Source organism: Lichenostomus cassidix, chromosome 1 (genome assembly GCF_008360975.1).
Source record: "Lichenostomus cassidix isolate B80296 chromosome 1, HeHo_3.0, whole genome shotgun sequence".
Taxonomy (NCBI): Eukaryota; Metazoa; Chordata; class Aves; order Passeriformes; family Meliphagidae; genus Lichenostomus; species Lichenostomus cassidix.
This window is the reverse complement of record NC_139479.1, coordinates 26,769,860-26,794,672: the sequence shown is the minus strand read 5'-3', so window position 1 is coordinate 26,794,672 and position 24,813 is coordinate 26,769,860. Positions and strand designations below refer to the sequence as shown.

General features: G+C 38.4%; 1 protein-coding gene across 1 annotated transcript; it reads left to right on the top strand.

The window, feature by feature from the left end:
• Positions 1 to 24,813, top strand: SLC5A7 (solute carrier family 5 member 7). Its single transcript, XM_085053953.1, has 8 exons — positions 1 to 215; positions 7,366 to 7,479; positions 10,321 to 10,476; positions 12,893 to 13,041; positions 16,715 to 16,858; positions 18,651 to 18,804; positions 19,545 to 19,762; positions 20,478 to 24,813. The coding sequence occupies exons 1-8, from the start codon at positions 38 to 40 to the stop codon at positions 21,099 to 21,101; spliced, it is 1,737 nt and encodes a 578-aa protein (XP_084910079.1). The 5' UTR covers positions 1 to 37; the 3' UTR covers positions 21,102 to 24,813.

Below are 24,813 nucleotides of genomic sequence, written 5' to 3'. Positions count from 1 at the left end.
ATGAAATAGCGATAAAAGAAACAGTTGGGATTTCAACATGGCTTTCCATGTGGAGGGACTGGTGGCCATAGTTGTCTTCTACCTGGCAATCCTGGCAGTAGGGATATGGGCTGCTTGGAAAACCAAGAACACCAGCAGTGAAGGAGATCGCAGCGAAGCTATTATAGTCGGTGGAAGAGACATTGGTTTGCTAGTTGGTGGATTTACAATGACAGGTATGTAAAAAACGACCTTTTCTTCCTAGCCAGCGTGTAACCCGTCAGTTTTCCATCTGAATGAATTGCAATCTGCATGTTGAGTACTGCAAAATGAGGAAAATATATATACTTTTTATCCAACTTTTTAGTGAACAGTCAAATGTAGCATCTGTATAAAAAACAACAAATATTCCTAAATCTTACAGGAAGAATATATTATCATTAATGTTCATTGCTTCTATATTCATCTGTAGATCATATATGTTTGGGAAAATATATGGAATTAATATAGATTTAAAAGAAAATTTTAAAATAACTGTTATTATTTTTAAAACAATCCAAATTTGTGCGTTATTTTGGGGTTTTTTTACTCTGAGTAAAACAAAGTTTATAGGGAAAAAGACTGGGGGGGAGGGAAGGGTTTGCAGCATAAATTAACTTTGTAAAAGAAAATTGGCATAACTCCAAACTTGAGTGCATTTCAGCAAACTTATTTTGTGGATTCTTTTAGCTTCTTTATCAGCAGTTTGACAAAAAATGCGTTACTGTCAGTAGTAGTATCAGTAAGAAAAGCCTGGGTGAAGGAAGAGTTCTTCACTCATTTTGTAAACAGTGTTCTCTGACTCCCAGAGCCAGTCAAACCAGCCATCTTACCTGGGTAAATAAGATATTCACAATAGTCCAAAATCTCAAAACTTATATTATGCTATTGGAACAAAAATGCATTATAAGAAGCGTGATTTAGCCCATCATTATTATTAAGGCAATTTAATAATTTAAGGCGTGCTTTTTTTTTTCATAATTTAATCTAAATCCTATTCAGGCAAAGCCCTTTCAGTTGTCGAAATTAATTTATCTGGCTATATTTATGCTTTGCTTTTTTGCCCTGTTCTGCTTTCACAATTATCTAATAAGGAAGAGCCAGTTAAAACCTGGGCCAAAATTGTGCATTCTTTATTTGAGATAAATTCACATTCTTTTGCAGGGGCATTTTGCTCATTCAAAGACTGAATATTGAGATATTGAGTAAAGAATGTTTATAAAAGTCAATAAAGTTTGAATACAGTCAGATGTTCTACTTTTTGCACTATGCTGTTATTTACTGTCTCACGAAGCCATCGGCTACTGATGCGTGAGATATGACGAAGTTCTGCTCATAGCAAGAGCTGGTTAGACTGCTTTCTGCTGAATGAAATGTTTTCAAGAGCACTGAAACCAGAATATTTTCTAGAGATATTGGTTGCCACAAAACAATAAACATTAAATCAGGGGACTAGAGATAAAAAAAGGCATTTCCCACAGAAGTTGCAACAACTTATGACTTTGCATATAGATGGCACAAATTCTGGTCTCCTTAATCCTATTTCTCAGGAATATTTTGTGTAACTGCTGAAGCACAGATGAGACCTGAACTGGGATTTCCTATATCTCAGGCAATTTCTATAGCCACAATATTCACACCCACACATGTTCATCCTGTGTTGTGTCAGCTCTAGAGATGGCGCAGTATCTCGTCTTTGCAGTAGAATAGCAAACTGATCCCAAAGCCTTTGGGTAGCTAAAGCTATCATGGATTTTTTACTTTCAGGGCTGACACTCTTTTTCCCCTATGCCTTCCTTAAAAATGGCAATTAAAGCTTGATATGGCAGCTAACCTACACGCTCAGTCGCAGCGAACCACGCCGGGCACACAAAGCTAGATGTGGGCATGAATCTGCTAAGCCAGGGGTTAGTCTGAGTTCTGTCTCAGTGAGGGTGTCTGGGGCACTCGATTTATAAAGTCATCATAAAACAATTGTGAAATTAAGCTGATCAAAATCTGCAATATTGTTTACAGGTGTGTAAATTTTACAAAACAGATGCATTATTCAAGGGCATACTTGCTTTTGAAAGATGATAGATGCAGATTTTGCACCTCACAAATATGACTATTCACAATACATGGCTATTCCAACATCATCTTTATATTTTGCAGGTTTAATTGTCTAAATATAAATCAGAAAGCAAAGCCTACCCCGCAAAAGGAAAACAAGAATTTTTTCAAAGATCTCCGGAAAGGATATTGTTTGTATGTACATGAAGCACTTTGGGTTATGAGATAAGGCCTAATTCTGTCCTTTTTTGCCTGAGACAAACACTACAATGTTCCAGGGGCATTGGCTATGAAAATGGTAGAAGTTTCCAGGGCTACATAGTGGAGAAGATGACAGCACTTAGCCTATAAACCTAAAATAAAATTCAGAGCGTAAGCATCAAAGTCAAGATTCCAAAGTAATTATAGTTCATTTTCTAAACAACGTTGAAAAATCTTAAAGCACTACCTATGAATAACAGCTGTGGATATTTTTGGATATATACTATGATAGTGAAGAAGAAAAAGCTATCAACCAGCTACTGACATGCTGAACACAAAGCATGTTGAATGTTGAGTGTGTCTGCAACTATGAAAATAGAAAGAGTGAAAAGGTTGAATTTGGATGGATCACAGCAGCTTGTATTAAACTGAATTAACATCATCGTGTGTCATAGTAGACACATATTTAACCTGTGTATCATTTTTACATAATTATAGATAAAGTGTTGCATTAAATACTAGCGTTCCTTATTTTTGTGAATGAATTTTTTAAGAAGTCATATCTGCAGCAAACTTAAATCTAATTTTATTTTGGTGATTGAGTTTAAACCTCAAAGGAAATAGTTCAGATTACATAACTTAATGCTCACAAACATGACCCAAAAGGTAATAATCTATTGATATAATTTTTGCATTTTAGTTGGACAGAGCTACATATCCTTCTACATGAAAAAGAAATATTACGCAATTCTATTTTATTCCAATCCTTGGATCAGAATTTTCGTTTTACACAACTTGATGAGTTTATTAAATAATTTGAGTGGTCAGACAAGGATTTATTCCTGAAGAAGTGACAAAATTCTGGTTTTCTAATACATATACATATTTATCAAGAACTCAGATATCTACTTCAGTGTGTCTCACAGGAGCTAGAAGAAAAATTACAGTCCTTACCCCCAGTATTTGTCTGATCATATTTTTGGATGCATGTTTTAAATGGATGTTGGTATTTGCTGCATTTTTTTCTTCTTCAGACGGCAGGCAAGGAGAAGATTAAAATAGATTACCACATGAATGCTTCCATAGATTATTAAATATTGCCTTCCTTTTGGCCGATTTAGGTTAAAAAAAAATTCACCAAAAATAAAGGTATTAAACTAACTTTAAATTGTGGCTTACCAAGCAAGGTTCAGAAAATTAATATCTAAGGTTGAAATCCTGTCCTATCTTATTTCATTTCTAATGTATTTACTTATGTCATTGTACGTGCTGACTATCCAGTCTCCCCCTCAGAAAAAGATATATAGAGCCTTCCTAGAGCTCTGTGGTCCTTGACATATGTTCCAGAACAGTCATGTGCACATAAAAATTGATCAACAGCAATTTTTCAAACCCCAATCCAGAAATCAAGAAAGAAAATTAAATATAAGGGCTAAATCCTTCATAGCACTTTACACAGCAATATCTGTCTGCAGGGCAGACAGGGGAGAGTAATGATCCCTACAACATCACACAGAAGGGAATTGACTTGATCTCCTCCAGAAGAAAATAAGGGAGCTAGGCATGGCATCCAAGTGCCCCTTGGAAACACCTGACACCTCTGTAGCAACCTCCACAAATCAATGCTGGAACTGGAAACCCCTTCACCACAGCTGCAGCAATGTTGGACATCTGTCCTTGACTATGGGATATAATTCCCACCTGTACCTAAGTATCATTCATGTAGAATTCATGCTGATGCATTTTCTGGGGAGAGAGACAAATATGCTTCCCATGCTAAATATTTACTTTTATTACTGTATACAGGTGCTTATTCCATGAGTCTATGCTGCTTGAGACACTATAGCAACTCACATCCCAGGTAGTCATGGACCTAAAGTTCAGTAGCGAGAGGTGTCCCTCAGGGGTCTGTATTGGGACCAGTACTGTTCAACAGCTTTGTCAGGCACATGGACAATGGGATTGAGGGCACTCTCAGCAAGGCTGCAGATGACACCAAGATGAGTGCTGTGGTTGACACTCTAGAGGCAAGGGATCCCATACAGAGGTACCTGGCCAAGTGTGAGAGGCCAAGTGTAAGATCCTCCACCTGGATCAGGGCAAACCCAAACACAGATACAGGGTGATTGATGAGCAGATTAAGGGCAGCCCTTTAGAGAAAAACTTAGAATTGTGGAATTGTAGTCTCATCAAGATTGGAAGAGACCTTTAAGATTATGGAGTCCAACTGTCAACCCAGCACTACCACTGTAACCCCTAAACTGCTAAACCACATGACTCAGTGCCAGATCCAGACACCTCTTAAAACACCTCCAGGGATGGTGAATCTACCACCTCTCAATTCCAATGCCTGACCACCCAAACAATCAAAACTTTTTTTCTAATGTCTAATCTGAATCTCACCTGTCTCAGCTTAAGGCCATTTCCTCTTGTCCTCTCACTACAGGTGTAGAAGAGACTGGTCCCTCATCACTATATCCTCCTGTCAGGTAGTTGTAGAGAGCGATGAGGTCCTACTCTTCTCAAGACACACAAACCCAGCTCCTTCAGTTGTTCTCTATAAGACGTGTTTTCTAGACTTTTCACAAGTCATCACCCTTTGCTGATGAGCACTTCAATGCCCTTTTTAAAGCGAGGGGCCCGGAAGTGAACGTAGTACTTGAGGTTCCAAGTACAGGGATCGTGATCTCTTTCCTGGTCCTGCTGACTGCACTATCCTTGATACAGGGCAGGCTGCCATTGGCTTGCTGGCCACCTGGGCACAGCTGGCTCATGTTCAGCTGCTGTTGACCAGCCCCTCCTGGTCCTTTTGTGCTGGGCAGCTTTCCAGCCACTCTGCCCCAGCCCGTAGTGCTGCCTGGGGTTGTTGTGACCGAAGTCTGAGACTCAGTACTTGGTCTTGTTGAATCTCATACAGCTGGCCTCAGCCCATCTCTCCAGCCTGTACATATCTTACACTCCAGCAGATCAACACTCTGACCCAGCTTCCTGTTATCTGCAAATTTGCTAATGATAGACTTAATTCCCTCATCCGTTTACTCATCATCAGTAAAGATACTAAACAGGACTGGGCTCAACACTGATCCCTGGGACAGGCTGAGAGTGTTGGGATTGCTTAGCCTGGAGAGGAAAACGATCTGTGCAGACCTGATAGCCGTCTTAGAGTATTTTAAGGGGGCTTTAGGAAAGATGGAGATCAGAGCATGTAGTGAGGGGATGAGGGGTAGAGGTTTTAAACTGAAGAAGGGTAGCTTTAGATTACATATTAAGAAAAAATTCTTTACTGTGAGGGTGGTGAGGCACTGAAACAGGTCACCCAGAGAAGTTATGGATGCCCCATCTGTGGAAGTGTTCAAGGACAGGCTGGACAGGACTTTGAGCAACCTGCTCTAGTGAGTGGCATCCCTGCCCGTCACAGAGGGGTTAGAACCAGATGATTTTTAAGGTCCCTTTCAATCCAAACGATTGTGTGATTCTAGAACTCTGGTAAACAAAGTATCATACTCCCATCTACCTTAATTCACACTGTCAAGAGGCACAAAATCCAAAATGTTTGTCAATTTTTATGTAGATTATGTATCCTTGTTCTTTTCATTAAATATCAGCCTCCACCCATCGTCCACATGTGGTCCCATATGGACATCACCTCTTATCTCTGTAGTACACAATAGATTTTGATAACCAAAAGTGTACTGGTAGCAGGGCTCCTTGGGTCTCTTCTTTTGTTGCAGTGTTTTTCTGGATGCATATCCCTCATAAAATCCATCATACCATTTACAAGAACAGAATGGTCCATTCCTGTGCTTCAAAATGCTGAAAAGGGGACAATTTTCATTCTCTGGTTGCTGGACATCTTTGACTCTAAAGCCATAGGGAAATTCAGCAAAATACCCTCTGGTAGTACTTGAGAGATATCACAGTCAAGTGGAAAAGAGTGGTTATTTAGATCTTAATGAAATTTCTTAATGAATTTTATTAAATTTTCTTAATTTGTTTTTCTCTCCAATTGTTTGTCTTAAACACAAAATCAAGTTTGCTTATATGATGGTGGATGATGGGGAAGTTCTGAAGAATGCTTAAGAAAAATACATTTCAAAATAATCTTGACTTTTTACACAGAAACCCTGAACTACTCTTCTAAGAGAAAGTAAAGGCTTCTGACACAAACCAAAATATCACTCCAAAAATCCAGGACCTGTCTGCCCTTGTTCAAACTGCAAACTTAGATTTATAAACTTACCCATTATATATTAGAGATAATAAAAAAAGGTTTTGCATGGAATCTGAAAACAGGAAGAGATAAACTTTTTTACTTGATTTGTTATGAAGTATTTTTGCAGATGAAATCACAATACATTTCTATGTTGGAGTTTTTCTCTCATACATACTCTTGATCCCAAATTCTCAAATGTAGAAACTTCTTTTAAAGACAGGCAATCAACTCATTTAGTGTCAGTGGTTGGTATATTAAAAATACTGCTTTTTGGAGAGAGAGATAAAATCAGAAATATAGGAGATAGCACATATCCCTTATGGAATATGGCTCAAGAAAACATAAACATAAATGACTCTAAGCTTAGAACTTACATAGGGAAAAAAAGCACCACAACCCTATACAGAAATATTTCAAGAACTGAGTTTATTAATGTGCTCCATGTAGCAACAATTTAAAACATAACAAGGTTTTAAGGCCTTTTTTTTTTTCATTAAGCCCAGAGTAAAGGATGTGTTCATTAAACTTCTGCCTAATTTAAATGTTCAGATTCCCCCTTACACCTCTCCTTCATTTGGACTAACACCAACAAATAGTAATGGTAAATAAGTAGTGGGGGACTCAGCCCTCACACCTTCACTGACTGTAAAGAGACTTAGACACTTTGATGATTGCCTTTGTCCATTTGACTTCTATTTTCATATGCTTAGGCTGTAAGTTCAAATTAGGGCTGCCTTAATAGAAAGATGCCATGCTTGGCACTTGTAGAGTTCATATAATAAAAAATAACCATATCATACATAATGACAATTTTACTATACAATGTATGAGCTTTTCTTTCTTTGTGGATATTAAAGACTTTTCCATCTCTTCCTTTTCAGCCACGTGGGTTGGAGGAGGTTACATAAATGGGACAGCAGAAGCTGTGTATGTCCCAGACTATGGTCTAGCTTGGGCTCAGGCACCTATTGGATATTCACTTAGCCTGATTTTAGGTAAGCAAAGACTAAAATTAATAATTTCTAATTTTGAAGAATTCTGGTGTCAGGTCCATTATTTGAAATGAAACAACTACAGTCTGATAAAATGATGCTGAGGTAAACTGGATCCCTTCTGCTGGTAGGTTTGGCTATTGGAAAAAAAAAAAAACAGAAAATGGCTATAAATTTGATGTCTCAAGGCTCCTAAACTCCTTGTCAAGACCTGGTAAATTATTGCGACCATATTGTTCTATGGGGGGGTGGGAGGTGTGTTTAAATTATATATAATAAGTTTTACATAATCAGGTATTCTTTAAGTGCCCGTATGATCTGGAACATGACCCAGGTGCCCAGGTATCAGTGCATCTATAAATCTTGGAATCTTCTGGGTTAGGGAAGGGCTTATACTTTATAGTACTTATATTTTATATTCACCAAGAATTTAGGTAACTTTTTTTATTTTCTCTAATTTTGTGTAGGAAGTATGTAGAACAACTAGACTATTTCCTTAAAACTGGACCATGCACCCTCTTAAATGTAGTACAAAACTCCAAATCACATGTCAAAATGCAAATGCACACTCCTGGTATATGCAGGGTCAGAGTGTAAAATACAGGCAGCATTGTAAGTTTTAATGCTGCAATAATGGTGCAACTGTATAAAAACCATGTTGTTACAAAAAAAAAAAAAGTGTTTTTCATCTTTCCTTAACATGACTGATGTACTCACCTTTCTAATATTACTTGACTTCTCAGTCTATTCTGAGTCTATTCTCATGGTCCTATCTAATCTCTCCCTTTGTTTCTTTTGGTTGCTTATCCAGATCTTCTTTCACCTTTTATTTCTTCCTATACAACTTGTTTTCCTTCCTCTTTCTTTTTTTCCCCTTGAAAATGCTTTCCAATGGCCTGTCCTGGTTATCCCCTCTTCCCAGGCAGAAACCTTCCCCACTGTAGATGTTCCTCTCTGGCATGTGGAAGCCAGCTGCAGTTCTGGTAGTGTTTCCCATCCTGAGAACAGCTCTATTTCCTGTAAGGAAAACAGTGACTGTAGATGTCTGCCTGGAGATCAGTTGTTGTCATTATGAGCTCATGAGGGTCATGATCCATTGATGTCATTACCCGACTGTTGGGATTGTAGTCAAGCATCTTCCTAACTCTCAGCCTCTGCAGAATTGACACAAATTAATAACAGTCCAGAAGAGTTAGCCTCTCTGCTTGTTTTCAGCTGTTTATGGATATCCAAACTTGTTTCCCTGAAAATTATAATGGCCACTGCAGGGAAAAGAAGTCCAAATATATGTGATCATATATCTCTCAGCAGAGCACAGAGAGCAAAGAATTTCTATAGGCATGATCTGTACACAAAGGTTTGAGGGGAGGAACTGCTTTATCCTTCTTTAAAAAATAAATAATCAAAATTATAAATACAAGGCTAGGAGAAATATTATTGCCTCAGACTGGAAGGATTTAAGATAGATGTAATCTCCCTGTTCGTTGTCCATACAACCTTTTTTCCCTAATTTTTCAAGCAATTTAGTTTTAAAGGTTAGAATACCTCCTATTTCCTTTGACAGGTATTTGAAGATCCTAATAGATTATCTTTTTGTCTTCTTCCTTGATTGTCTTTTGCAATGATGATGTAACAAGTAGAATAGGAAAAGGATCCATTACCAAACCAAGAATAGTAAAAAAAAAAGAAAAAAAAAAAAAAAAAATATATATATATATATATATATATATATATATGTATATGCTGGAGGGTTTCTGCATCTATCTGCCTAAAGACAGCATTCACATAAGCACTATAAATTGTGATGACAGTGTGTAAGTCAGTACCTTCTGTTCAGAGAACTTGATGAAATTAAGAAATACGAGTTATAAAAGGCAAAACACAGAAATTTGGAAAATCTTTTGCACAATATGATGAATAAATTACATATCTTGTAATGAAGAACCTAATTAAGGGTTGCCAAAATACCATATAGTATATTTTATTGGGAATTGACTGGGTTTCCAGTTCATTATTATACCTTATACAGCAGTTTTACTGTGGTAGAAGTCTACTTGGTTAGTCATGTGCAGATCCCAACTACACAGGTTTCCATACAAGGGCTCTTTCAGCTTTGCTGATAGATTCCTTTTTTTCCCCAAGACAGAAAGTATTTGAGGAGGGGATGCCTTTGCACCTTTATTTACATATCCAGCCCATATAGCAGCCAGGCAGAGCAGAATTGCGATATATCAAAATTCCTGAACATACATAGGTGAAGTAAGTGTATGACAAATATTGAGGGAACCCGACACCTGCAGAGCCCAGAAGACCTCCTGCCTACCCTGCAGGTATAGTAAATGTGTTTTAAACTTACATAGTAGATCTGAATTGTCCTTAAAGAATTAGATTTGCTGTGTATGCAAAAACCACATGTGAAATTCTGTTTCTGATTCAGGAATCTCAGAGAGTTTCATTTTTAGAGTAGGACTGTGTGAAAATTTGTGCTAGACTTTGGTCTAAGAATCAACAGGATCAGGTAGAAAAGCCATTCCTTTAGGCTAATCCAAAATTAGACAAAACTCTGACAGCATCCATAAAGGAAGATTATATAAAGTGAGCCAGAAAAAATAAGAAAAAAACCTTTTTTTTTATTATCAGACTATAGATACTAATGGAGTGTGTGTAATTCTGTAGACAGATGTGTTTCCAGAGGATATTTTAACTGTACTTTTTACTTTTGAAAAAGCAAACAAACAGTATTGGTGACATTTTTGTACCCTCAACTGACAACAAATGTTTTGTCCCTTAATGGCAATGCATTTCTAAACTTCATCTGGTGTCTCATGCTGCTCTTCTTTGCAGGTGGCCTTTTTTTTGCAAAACCCATGCGATCCAAAGGCTATGTGACAATGCTGGACCCTTTTCAGCAACTTTATGGAAAAAGGATGGGAGGACTACTGTTTATTCCAGCTTTAATGGGAGAAATGTTTTGGGCTGCTGCCATCTTCTCTGCCTTAGGTAAGGAGTAAGCAGTATAAACGTTAATTTATTAAAGGTAGAAATTATTAAGAATATCAGAAATGCATTAAATTTCTGGCTTCAAATGGTAACTACTTAAGCCAAATTATTCAGATTGTGACAGTTCTAGGACCCAAGCGCCCCTTTTGTGTCAAATCTGACTCAGCTTTTCTTTTACATCTCTTGAATGAGAGAAGCAAGTCAAAATTTCACTTAATGATATGTAACATCATTGCCAATTCATCTAAACTAAGTAATCTTTTGTATATAGGGAATCTACATATACAGAACCTTCCATAACACAATGAATAGAAGTAAACCAGATGCTGATCAATAAATTGAAGAATTCTTCAATATTAAATGGCTTTCTTCTTGACTAAATGGAGAAAATACTTAAGATTCAATAAAGGAATCAGAGAATTAGTGAAACTATGACTCAATAGAAAATCACCCAACAACTCATCTAGTCCTGAAAAAAAATCAGCTTCCAGGGTTTTTAATTATATTTCAGGTCTGAATTTAGCAACCCCTTTAAGAACAGAGAAAGCCCTTGAGTTGAAGCACCAGTAATTGACTTTTACCAACTAATCATACTAATAATGCACACGCATGTGGTAATGCCTTCTAACTTAAGCTATTTTAAACAAAAAATAAACTTTGAAGGTACTCTCCAACTGCGCTCTGATGAACTGCAAAGCAATGGGGAGCTTGTTTACCACAATTTCATCACAAAATCCTTAAAAGACTAAGAAAAAAATGCATGCTGAGGTGATAGGAGTTGAATAACTTGAAAAACACTCAGAGTATTTGGAATATTTTTGATTAAGGACAAGCCATTCTGTTTTATTTCAACACAAGTGGTGTGAATACTTTTCTAGATTTATATAACAGCCGACAGTTAAAGACCATCAATGATTATAAAAGTCACTGAAGATTTTGATTTTAATTACTCTGTGAATAGTCTCGTTCCTTTTTTCATACCTATCCTCGCTGATGAATGTCAGTACTCTTCACTACTTGCTCTTTGTCATGACTCCTTGCTTGGCAGGGTGGTAGATGGGAAATGCAGGTCTCACAGCTGTGAAAGAGGTCTGAGCTTGTAATCCTTAAGCACATGAGCTTTGAAGGCTCATTGTGCAGCAAAAACCACACCTATGAGCTCCCAGCAGCTCTTATACATCGCACATCATGTTGTCTTCTATGGCCAAAACTCTTCCAAATATGTGCTTCAGAATATCCATCTACAAAAACTGCAAGGACTAGAAGTTGTTGCAAGATATTTCATTTAAATCATCCTAATTAGAAGGAGTGGAATTCTTTAAACTTGGCCTTAAGACATTGCAATCCCTTGAAATAGCTAATACATCTGAGGGAGATGTATAACCATGCTGACAGCTGCTGGCAGGGCAGTGCAAGAGGACACAAGCTATTCAGGAGGTTTCTTGAGTGCACTGACAGCAGCTTCCGGACACAAATGATCAGGGAGCTGATGAAGGGAGGTGCTCTGTTGAACCTGTTACTTAGACAAAAGGAAGAACAAGTCAAGGGTGTGAAGGTCAAAGTCAGAGTTGGCTTCAGTGTTCATGAGATGGCGGCATTCATAGTCCTGAGAGGGGGACAAGGCAAAATCACAACTGCAACCATAGACTTCAGAAGAGTAGAGCTTGGCTTCTCCAGCATTGTGCTTGGAAGTATCCTATGGGAGACTGTCCTGGAGTCCAGAAGAACTGGTTGATATTCAGAGATCGTCTCCTCCATGCTCAGGAACAGTCCATCCTAACGAAAGGGAAATGCAGACTGCTGTTGAATGGGATGGGGCACCTGGTGGCAAAGGATGTGGAAAAGGCTGAGGTAATCAGTGCCTTTTCTGCTTAATTCTTCGCTGGTGAGACCAGCTTTTAGGAATCCCAGGACCCTGAGAAGCCTGGGAAGGTCCAGTGCAAGGAAGGCTTGCCGGAAGAGAATCAAGTGAGGATAAAATACACTGGACAGACAGAGTTTCATGGGATCTCAGGGGATGCATCCTGCAGGTGCCATGGCAGCTGGCTGGTAGCATTGCAAGAACATTCTCAGTAATCTTCTGAAGACTGTGGTAATCAGGGATGTGCATATCTGCTTTTCCCAGGCAGAACAAGAGAGTGTAGTCCTTACAGACCTTGAGCAATGTAAGGAAGGGCTGTTGGAACCCTTCTGTCCTCCATTTCCTAAGAACCACCAAAATGACAGATGCTAGACCAACAGGAGCCTCCCATTTCCCATTCCCTGTGAAGTGTGCAGAATATGGAGGGGGGGAAGTATTAGTGCTATTATTAAGTGTCAGACCAGGACCTTTAATAAAACTTAACAAAGGTGGGCCTTCTGATCCGACATGCTGTGACATTCACACTAACACACAGTGCTTTGCTTTTTCCCTTAGGTGCGACTATAAGTGTGATCATTGACATTAATGTCAATATTTCAGTCATTATTTCTGCCCTGATTGCCACTTTGTACACGCTTGTGGGTGGGGTTTATGCCGTGGCTTACACCGATGTAGTTCAGCTCTTCTGCATCTTCCTGGGCCTGGTAAGTTTCACTTTTTTTGCCCTACTTTGTCAAAGATTTTGCCCTGAACAGCCAGAAGGGCTAACTGTGTCCTGGGGGGTATCAGGCACAGCACCACCAACCAGTCAGACTCCACTCACAGAGAGCTGACTTTAGGAGTCTGCATTTGCATCGATGTACAGCCCGTACTTTGGGAACAGTGCTGTCCAAGAGGTCTGATGCTTTGGCTTTTTTCCAACCAGTCTGGCAGTGCAAACACTCATGCAATTTTCCTTCTGAGTATCTGTCTAACTCAGAATAGGACTGGTGTTGACTCTTTCCATGTCTGTCTATGAGACTGTGGCTCAGGCACTGCAAGGAGGCATCAGATGTAGGAAGCTGTTGGTAAAGTAGTCCAGAAATCCTGGTATTGGACCTGCAGAGTTGATACTCTGTTGCTTCTCTTTTCTGTGGTTGTCACCTACTCACACAGCTCAGTTAACCTCCTGTTAGCTTAGTTAACCTTCTTGGTTTTCCCCTCATTTCCCTCCACCTCCCTTGGAGACCCATAATAGAGGAAGTCTCACCAGATGTATTGGCTGTTCAGGTGTGGTAGTGTGAATATCCCTCATCAGCTATCAATGATATGCTAGTGGGTAGCTTTTTATTTACTGCTGTTCTTTAAGACCCATATTGAAAGACATGAGTGTGACAGGGTCCAGATCACAAGGGTGCAATCAAAGATGCTGCTGTCTTTGTTGCCAGTGGCAGTAATAGACAGTCACAGGTGTGCAGAGAGCTGAGATATGCTGAAACAAATGGAGTGGCTCAAGATGAAGGAACCTAATGGCACCTTGGGGGCCTGGAGTTCTTTCTCTGCTTTCAGCAGGGTTCTTGTGAGGCTCTAGGGAAATTGCCTCAGCCAGTGCTAACACAGGTGGTCACTGAGCAGCCCTCTGTGTGTCCTCACTGTGGCCTCTTACTGTGAGGACTACGGCCTTTAACTGATTTAAAGGAAATGGTGCTAAATAGCCTGAAAAAGCAAATCCAGATTCCAACTGGCCACCACAAATAAAAAGTTACTCCAGACCTTCTTCCCTAATATCTTTGTTCTTCCTCTGAGCAGTGAGGAAAATACTGTCTCTCTACTTAACATGAATGTGAATATTTGTGATAAATTAAGTTTGTACAGATGGCATGCATTACAGAAATTCCCAAAATTGGAGATAAATCAAGGTACAGAAATGCTTTTTCCAGTGAGATTAACTCATGAACTGCTAGAGAGCCTGATCACATGGGAATAGCATTAAACTCAGCAGGAACTTTATGGAGGGGAGGGAAGCAAGTGAAGATTGTATAGAAGTCTTCTAAATGATTGGATCTATAGCTTTATAGTGTTTTGTTTAATTCAAGTTGGGCTCTTTATGCAATTTCCTATTTCAAATAAACTAATAATGTAATGCAGATGAACCCATAGTCATGAACTCAAGAGTGTCATCAGTGAAGCTGGAAGACTCAGTATCTAAATGATCATGCTCTAGGAAGGCAGTTTTAGATGAGATGGGACACTCTCACAGTGGATGGCACAGCAGAAGATGGCACAGGTTCAGTTATCCCAGTTTCTCCTCTAGGCTCTGGAGCAGTTTTTACTCCCACTGTCACAGAACTTTACTGCTCCTTCCTCTAATGTCTGATTTCCCTCCTGTTCTTACCCAAGACAAAAGGCTTGTTGTAATCACTCCTGTTCCTCCTTTCAGCCACAGCTTTTTCCTTAGGCTTCCATAACCCAGCAACTCCATGTAAATCCTTGTTTTGCTCTACAATCTCATGTAGTGTCTCTCCCCTCCCTCCCTCCCTCCCTCCTTCCTTCCTTCCTTCCTTCCTTCCTTCCTTCCTTCCTTCCTTCCTTCCTTCCTTCCTTCCTCCCTCCCTCCTTCCTTCCTTCCTTCCTTCTTCCTCCCTCCTCCCTCCCTCCCTCCCTCCATCCCTCAACTTCCTGTATCCACACCTGCAACTCTCATCTCTTTGTACTTATCTTGCCTGGTGAGACTTTCTCTGAGCCTGCACTGTATCCCCAGTATCTTCTATCTCTTCATCTCATGTGTATTAATGATTCCCTCTATATTTTCCTAGATGATCCTCACGAATAATTTAGGGCTGTCATTTTGGCATGAAAAGGAGTCTAAATATATAGATGCAGAGAATGACATGTCAGTAAACTGCAGGGCCAAAGATGTGTCTTTATTTGTTTTATTTACTAATGTAAAGGTAGTTCTTGAGACCACAATGAGCTAGGTTAGTGTGAGGAACTGGAATGGTTTACAAAAACTCATAATGCATTTGCAATACAGTACCTATTAAATCCTGGTCTGTGGCATGCAGACTACAGATGGACTTTCAGATATTTACCCTACTGAAAATCTCAGCAGAGTATGGCCAAAGTACATCTGTTCAGAAGCTCATCACTTGGACATGTTTGACATTTGAGATTCAGAAACAAGAACAAAAAAATCTGTTCTACATCCTTGTTCCCCCTGAATTTCTCAAGAGGAAGAGTATTAATATCCATTAATTTTGACAATATGTTTCTTTTTCTCTCAAAATATCTTGAAGACAGTTGAAAAGTTTTGGTGCTCTTTCACAGAAAAGCAGAGAGAAGAGAATCTTTCTGCCCAACTGCTTAAACTGGCAAAGTTTAACTGAGAACAGAATTCTATGGTATGTGATAAACTGCCTGAATAACAGGCAGTGCTACAAAATATTCTTCATACATTATTGCAATAATTTTGCAACAAAATAGAGAAACATGTTTGACTTTTCCCCTCCTTGCTCCTGTTGGCCCCATACACTTAACTGTGACCTGTTGTGATTGTGGAAATCTGCATGGCTTTGGATGTCACTGGATTCTTAAGGATGCTGTGCCTGTGATGATCTAGACCATATAGTGCAAAGCCTGATTTTCACTTCAGTAGCAGCTGCTGAATTTCTTCTCCACAGAAATTCAGTGACTTACATGACTGCAAAATGACTTTGCAAGTAAATGCACATGAAGTCAATTGAAGAAGGAAATGGGCCTTCTGGCAGAAACCCTCTTTGGGAAGATGTTTTTGTCTAGATAAAAACCAAAGGGACAGAAAATGGTCAATAGACCCCTAGAAAACACCTTCAAGGCAGAAAAGTGCGTAACACTGGGCTAATGTGAGTTCTGGAGGAAGGGAGATGGGGTTGCACCAACAGCAATCCTGTCTTTTCATAATATAATTCAGTATTTAAATAGAAACAAATTCCCAGGCCTTCAGATGTGATGTCTTCTACCTGTATTCTGGCACGTCCTGATGCTATTACATTGCAATTTGTATGTAAATATTACTCTATTGCATAGTCCAAGAGAGAGCATAAACAGTATAGGAGGAGGTTAGGTAAAATAAAACAAAGATGTATGAATGTGTCTTTGCTGCTGATTTTGCAACTTCCATTGATTAATTCTCTGCTCACACTCTCCAGGGCAGGTATGAACTATCCACTACCAAACCCTCTGGATTTCAGAGATGTTTCATCTGCACATAATCTGACTCTTTTGCAAGTCAGCTTGATAATTTGGCATTCAATCTGTGGCATGCAAGAATAAGAAAACTAGATCAGTGTTAATATCAAAATGTCACAGATTTAGAATACCTTCTTTAGACCTGAGCACATTGTTTCTCTTTGGTTACAGTGGATCAGTGTCCCCTTTGCGATGTCCCATCCTGCAGTAACAGACATTGGGCTCACAGCTGTGCACCAGGTGTACCAAGCACCTTGGCTTGGATCTATCAACTCACTTGACATTTACACATGGTTGGACAATTTCTTTTTACTGGTAAGTGGTGATTTGTGTGAAAGAATGAAGCATTTAAGCACTTACACTGTGTTACTGTGACAGCTGAAAATAATGGAGTCTAGTTAAGAGTTTCTAGCAAACTGAAAACTTTTGCCCTCTTGACTCTTGCTTGATATTTCTTCACATTTGAATGATTTCAGTGACATAGCAGCCAGCATTGCCAGGAATGCAATTTAAATATCATCAGGCTGAAAGAGCTGACATGTTAAAATTAAATAAAAGTGTGCAGCTAATGGTTAACTGATGTCATTGTTGGCAGAGGAGTTTATATATTGCAGAAGGCAATAAATACATTACACAAATGATTAAATGCCTTAGGTATAGGTGAAGAAAAAGCTGTGCAGAGATGGATGGCAGAAGGGATGAATTCATACATGCACACATGCCAGAATGAACCCAGGGCTTTCATTTTTTAATATCTATATATTACACATGGGATCAGTGGTTATTAAGTACTTTCCATTAGAGGATCTAGAAACACATGCTAACATTTTCCATTCCCAGTGTCCCTATGCAAATTGGGTTTTATTATCATGTTGCACTTTGGGATTACTTTCTCTGTATTTTTTTAAATCCTCTCAGCGAAAAATCTTCAGGATTTTCTGATAATTGGTCTATTAAAATATATAATTTTTTTTCAACATTCTCTCAGAGATCCAAAGTATGACATTAACTGAAGTGGCTGTATTCTCTTCTTGTAAGCCTGAAGGTTTCGTCTCTGCTGTTGACCAAGGAATTTTATGATACTGCCAAATTATGACATATTTTCTTTTCATCTTGTCTGTTTCATTCAAGAAATTTACACATTCTTGGAACGCTTTGATAAAGGAACATTACTATCAAGGCAGCAAAGAAAAACAGTCATAAATAGCAAGTCAAAACCAGACTTGTCTGTGAAACATTCATTTAGTCCCTATGTGTGCATGAAGCTGTGGGAAACACCTGTGTACACACTATTTGGTCCAAATGCCTCCTGCCTCATTTAGTGTATAGAACTAGACTGTGCAATTTGCTTGGTTTTCTTTCCATGCTGTTTGGAGACAGACACTTAGGTACTTAGTGGAGACTATTGAAATCCTGCTCTCAAGACAGAATTGCTAGCACTCAGGTTTTCAACCTTTCATAATACTACTCTGTGTCATATTTTGCAGAGGTAATTTTAAATCTAATCCGGATCTTCAGTTACGTACCCAAATAAAAGAGAAGGATTTCCACCATAAAACAAAACTTTTCTCTTTTTTTGCTTTGTCTTCCATTTCTATTCGTATTGTATTTGCTTATGGCAATGGGAGAATAATTTTTCAGATTCCTGAGTTCAATGTATACAGAATGTCTCGCCTTCTGTAAATGATTATGTGCACTCCCAAAGGAAGATAAAATCTTGCTTTGACATCATATCAGAGTCTAATCTAATTTTAGTGGAGGAGGAGTACTGGAGGGCAAATTCTTCAAATATGAAATATGAAAGTAGTACTATTCATAAAGCTTTATCTAGTCAAAAGACTTGGGAATTACAGACTATGAAAGTGCCAAGTATTGATGCTAATTTTATAGAAAAAACGGGTCTAAAAGAATGGGATTTAAGTGGACTTTCACAGGTTTGACATTGCTTGTGAGACTGAAAGTTGCAGTTATTACTGGCTGGCTGATATTTGATAAATAAACAAAAAAGTAGCAATATGGCTTTCAGCATTCAAGTAATGCTTCTACATGTTCCCCACAGCAAAACAATTTAGTTACCCCCAATCACAGCATGCTGTTTTGTTTGCAGACACTAGGAGGAATTCCTTGGCAAGCGTATTTCCAGAGAGTTCTTTCCTCATCTTCTGCCACATATGCTCAAGTTCTGTCATTCCTGGCTGCCTTTGGCTGTCTTGTAATGGCTATTCCTGCAGTACTAATTGGTGCAATTGGAGCATCTACAGGTAAATGATTAAAAATCAGCAGTACAATAAATGTAAAATGAATAGTGCAATAAGTGTGTGAAAATAAATCTTGTGTTAGATATAACACACAGGTTAGATGTCCAGGTGGCATCATTAATCAATTCATGACTCCTTCAACAGGAGACTACACAGAAAAATAATGTTACGGAATATTTCTCCCAAAGGAAATTGTTCCTACCCCAGTAGATGAAATTAAATAATTTTGTACATTCCAGGTATCTACAGATATAATATTTCTATTCAACGTTTGAGTTAGATTCTGATACTTTTATTTGGTCACAACAGTAATACTGGGGAGTGGCTGAGGGAGCTGGGGTTAACCTGGAGAAAAAGAGACTGAGGGAAGACCTTATTTCCCCCTACAACTGCCTGAAAGGAGGATGTAGTGAGGTACTTCTTCCATGTAACAAGCAATAGGATGAGAGGAAATGGCCTCAAGTTGCAACAGAGGAGGTTTAGAATGGATATTAGGAAAAATGTCTTCCCCCAAAAATTTGTCAAGCACTGGGACAGGCTGCCCAGGGAAGTGGTAGATTCACCATCCCTGGGGCTGTTTAAAGATGTGTAGATCCTTGGGGATGTGGTTTATTGGTAACCGTTTGGCCATTGAATGTGCATGAAAAATGATAGTATGAGTAGCTCACTACACATGAAGTCAAGAGGTGCTGTAGCCACTGACCACTAATGTTGCTGATAACACGCTGGTGTCCGTATTGCAGCTTGGAACCAGACTGAGTATGGTGTCCCTGACCCCAAGAGCAAAAAAGAAGCAGATATGATTTTACCCATCGTGCTGCAGTACCTTTGCCCAGTCTATATCTCATTCTTTGGCCTCGGTGCTGTATCTGCTGCTGTGATGTCCTCAGCTGACTCTTCAATTTTATCAGCAAGTTCCATGTTTGCTCGGAACATTTACCAGCTTTCCTTTCGGCAAAATGTGAGATAATGTTTCATTTTTACTTTTAGATAAAATTTTAGGTGAGACCTTAACTAGGTGATATATACAGTGTTATTTCATAATGAAACACCTCTTTCATGTTCCTGCCTATAACTAGAAAATGAATTTAGTTACAGTATGTTGAACAAACTGAAAATCATAAAAGTAATTATGGTTGTGACTGATGACAGAGGTGCAAAAGCTGGCTTGGGGAAGGCAGCTTTCAAGAGTTCTCATGGCACTGCAATTAATCCAAACAGCTAATTACTGTTGCTACAACCAAAAGCTTGACTTGAATTCTTCACAAAATGAGACATTTTCTAATCATTAATTTATCAGAAAATCATTTGACAACAGAATGGTCTAGTGAGTTGCCATTTTTCTTAGGAAACGGAGGAGATGAAATTCTAATGCTGACAGGTTTTTTTCTAATTGAGCCATAATGTGATTCTATTTAAAAATTATGTCTTACACTGCTGGTTTTTTTTCTTTGACTCTTCATCAAGCTTTTTGTTATGTTCAAAGAGTAATGACTTTTGGAACGGCCCTTAGGGTTTTTCTCTGAGCTTGAGAGGGAGATATTAGTTTGTGATTCTTATTGAATGAATCATCCAAGTTTTCTTTTACAATTCATTATTTTATATTGACTGTATATAAGTGCAGGCATACACATATAGCCATGAAAAAAACACCTAATGCTGCCCTTTTTTTGCAGGCTTCAGACAGGGAAATTGTGTGGGTCATGAGAATCACTGTTCTTCTGTTCGGAGCATCTGCAACAGCAATGGCACTGCTGGCTTCATCCGTGTACGGCCTCTGGTACCTCAGCTCTGACCTCGTTTACATCATCATATTCCCCCAGCTGCTGTGTGTGTTATTTATTAAAGGAACCAACACCTACGGTGCCATTGCAGGATACCTGTTTGGCCTTGTTCTCAGAATCACCGGAGGGGAACCATACCTCTACCTTCAGCCCTTGATTTTCTATCCTGGCTGGTATCAAGATGATAACAACATCTACATCCAGCGATTCCCGTTTAAAACACTTGCTATGCTCACCTCCTTCTTTACTAATGTTATAGTCTCCTACTTAGCCAAATACTTATTTGAAAGCGGGACTTTGCCACCAAAGCTGGACTTCCTTGATGCTGTTGTTGCCAGATACAGTAGAGAACACATGGACAAAGCGACTCTTGTAAAAAGTGACAATATTGTACTAAATGAACTTGCGCCTGTGAATCCGCGACACAGTCTAACTTTGAGCTCAACTTTCACAAACAAGGAAGCCTTCAACTACGTTGATTCAAGTCCAGAACTGTCCAACGCTGAAGATAATTAAAAAATCTTGTGGCCACAGGCAAAACAATGAGAAGTAGGATATTCTACAAAGAATAGTAAGAAGCATTTTATCAGAAGAAAAGCAAGAACTGTGAATAAAATGCCGCTGCACATTCTTTAATTTGTTTCTAGGAGCAGGAGCATCCCATGGGAGGAACTCTTTTCTGCTATTATCTAACTGTTGGGGTAGATCACAGAGTGTTTACCAAAATATTCACTCAATCCCATTCTTTCCATCCAGAACTATATACCGTGCAATTGAAAAAATATTTTAAAATTAAAATTTATGTAGCAGAAAATGTGCAATGGTTCTTAGCTAGGATATTGTATGAAGAGACTATAATACAATAACTCTGAAATATTATCAGTCAGCATTTTATTGGCATTAAGTGAAAATATATTGTCACAGCTATAAGTGATTCATTACTAAAGAGCTAGCTGCTTGAGCAAAGACAGATAGATAACTTCCCTGGGGTTTTGGTCTGGTAATTCTTTTCCTCATAAAGAAATTTAAATAATAAATCTAGTATTTTATTGTTTGCAAAATGCACAAAGAGTAATAAATTCCTTATAGGAGTGCTAAACATGGTATATTAATTTAAAAAGCTAAAATTAGATCACCTGTTTAAAATTATGTTATACCTGATGCAAGACAACCTTCAGCAAAATATGGTAATATAGGTGTTCTCTTTTTTTTTATGTAGTCAGTGGCTGTCACCAAAATTCTTAGAGCAATAACTGGAGTTGAAATTCAGCTGGTGAAAAATGGTTCTTATAGAAAAACTCATTGACTAAATAGAATTTTTCAATGTTGGGAGAAGACGACTTATCTGGACTTAAGTCAAATGAACACTGAGCAAAATGGTCTGACGCCAAGCAATTTCACCAATGGAATTAGTATTGAAAAGTAAAGAGAATCTAAAAGGCTTGAAAAGAGAGATGAGAGGGTTTTGCTTGAAGAAAATTCCCAATTTTCACTCACAAAAAAAGCTATTCTTACAGATACCAAAAAGTCTTTTGGCTTGGTCTTGTTGGAATTACTCTGGAAAATCCAGATTTTCCACAGAAAATAACATTTCCTCAAAAATTTCTCAAAAAACAGGCTTGCTGGACAGCTTTCCTCATCTCTAAGTGTTTGCCTATGAAAGCAGCTTAGAGGGGAGCTGAAAGGAATGCTGAACCCACAAATACAGTGAGAGGCACAGTGGTGTCTCCCACTAAGTGCTGGACTTGTTCATTGCTCCCTGTCCTCTGGGCCATCAGGGAGAGGCTGTGGAGCAGCAGCAGTGGCCAAGTGCAGACAAGACTTTGCTCACAAATGGCAATGCTGGCCAGAAGCAGCCGAGCAGGGAGATGAGTTCTCTTCCAACTTTGCCCGGGCCAGCAGGAACAAGCAGTGTTGTTTCCACTTGCCCACGGCTGAGACGATTGTGTCTGTCCCCAGTGGTATGTGCCTTTCTCAGTGGGAGCTCTAGTAGCTAGATTTCTCTACAATTAAGAGTTATGCTCCAATAATTCTTTTTAAAATCTACGTATGACGCAAAATGTTCAGTTGAAATCCAAATATCTTCCCGTTGCTGGCCACTGGTGAAATTCCTTTTTTAATTCTCACAGCACGAGGAGCTATACTGGAGGATAGCAGATGTGAGAATAGGTTTTGCTGCTAAAGGAAGAAGCCATCAACTTGTGCATTCAATGTTTGACATAAACTTTCACAAGGTTGAATCCTTAGATATGTTTTTGCTCCTTTTGTGGAGTCTTAACAGCATATATATATATTTTATATGTAGAGAAAATTAATTTTAGAGATGTTTATTTATTTTTTTTTCTCCTTACACTGCATTTAAAAATAACATTGCAACTCAGTTCTAAATATCCATTGTGACCTGCAGTGCTAATCTGCTTACCAATACTGAGTGTGCTCTGGGTGGAGGGAATCAAAACCAGGATCTGCACTAAAAACTCAGAAGAGCCAATATAGCAAAGAAGTGAAGAATTCCTGTGAGATGAGGGAATAAGCCACCAATGAAATTCAGGGTACTGAGTATCAGAAACCAAACATGAGCTCAGCAGTATTAATTCCCCCATAAACCACAGAAGAGAGATGAGGAAATAGACTATAAAGAGGGGAAGAACAGAGCCACTGCTGAATTATTCTCCATTTTCAGCCCAAATCCATTAGCCTGAATCCCTTGTTAAGGGAAAATATCAAGTTACAGTTTTACCTGCTTACATGGTCAATGCCTTATGCTGCTGGTTGCAAATTAAGATAGAGGATCCCATTTTACAGTCACCTGTAGGCCTTCCTAAAAACTTTTCTCTTACCTCAGTTTTGACTGGGAGTTGCCAGAATTCCACTATGAGAAGCTGCATAGTGACCAGATTCTTTGAATATGGCAAGATTTTTATATTATATATTTCAAAATCCCCAGCTGGGGGAAAAAAAGGAAAAAGAAGGGGGTTCAGCTGCAGTAATTTAAGACATTTTGATTAAAAAATTAAAATATTTTTCTTTTGTATTCCTTTGTTGTCATAAAAATATAAATGCTTTTAAAACGCTCAAAAAATAGGTGAAAAAATGTCAGTCAAAAAATTTAATAGCAGATGTTTTCAACATTATCAGAACATTTTACACTTTTTATCCTATAGAATTTTTTTCATTGATGAGGTTTTAAGCAGTATTCCTGCATAGATGGACCACAGAAGCCAAACCAAATAGCCCCACACAAAGTCTGTTTACAGGTTTTATTGCCTTAGCTCAGCTGTCCTACCATTAAATTTGTACACAGCTGTTCATATAACCAAAGGCCATATCTGTGATTGATAGATGTGGAGGAAAACATAATGAAAAGAAAAAAAAAACAACCATGTTACTTTCACAAGCAAAATGCCAACAGGACGTGATTCTTTAAGTAGATTTATTTTCAGAGGAATTATCAGACAGTCTTTCTCCCCTTTTGCAATTTGTGGACACTAGTTCTGTGCAGTAAATTGGATCTCTAATCAGTGAAGCAAACAGCTCATTTTCAGACACTGAGGTATTGTTTCTGAGCCTACAATTTTAAGATAAAATATTCATGTCACAATCACACATTTTACTTTCATATTCTTAACATTTGTGAATAACATTTATTTGACAGGGTTTTTTACCTCCTTTGCATGAGATGTGTTCATAAAATCAAGGGTAATAACAGAGCTGACACGTTACTTCATCTCTACTTGTCCAAATGGGATGGTATATGTATAATAAACAAACCATACTTTTGTGAACCTGAATTGAATGTAAACATTAAGTGGATCAGATAAAGTCAGACTTAGTCTTTTATTTTCATATAGTACAAGAATTTAGGATTTCAAATAGAAGTACTATAGGAAAAAAATGTTACTCATTTCTCCTTCTGCCCTTCAAGTGTATTGGTCAAGTTCCATGTGCAGTTAGTAAATTATTGTAAGTCTGCTAATAATCAGGGCAGTATTTGTGACTGTAGCTAAAAAAATAAAAGTATATTTTTGTCTGTGTCAGAAATGTTATATTAAGACTATACTTAACAAAGCAGATAGGAAGCATAATATAGATATATATGTTTTCACTTCATTTGTATTGTATTCAATAGTGCCCTTGCATTATTTTGGGAACATACTGTCTGATTTTGGGTCTGTTTTGGGTCTGTTTTGTCCATCTATTAAAAATAAAGACGTTTATTTTGTTATCA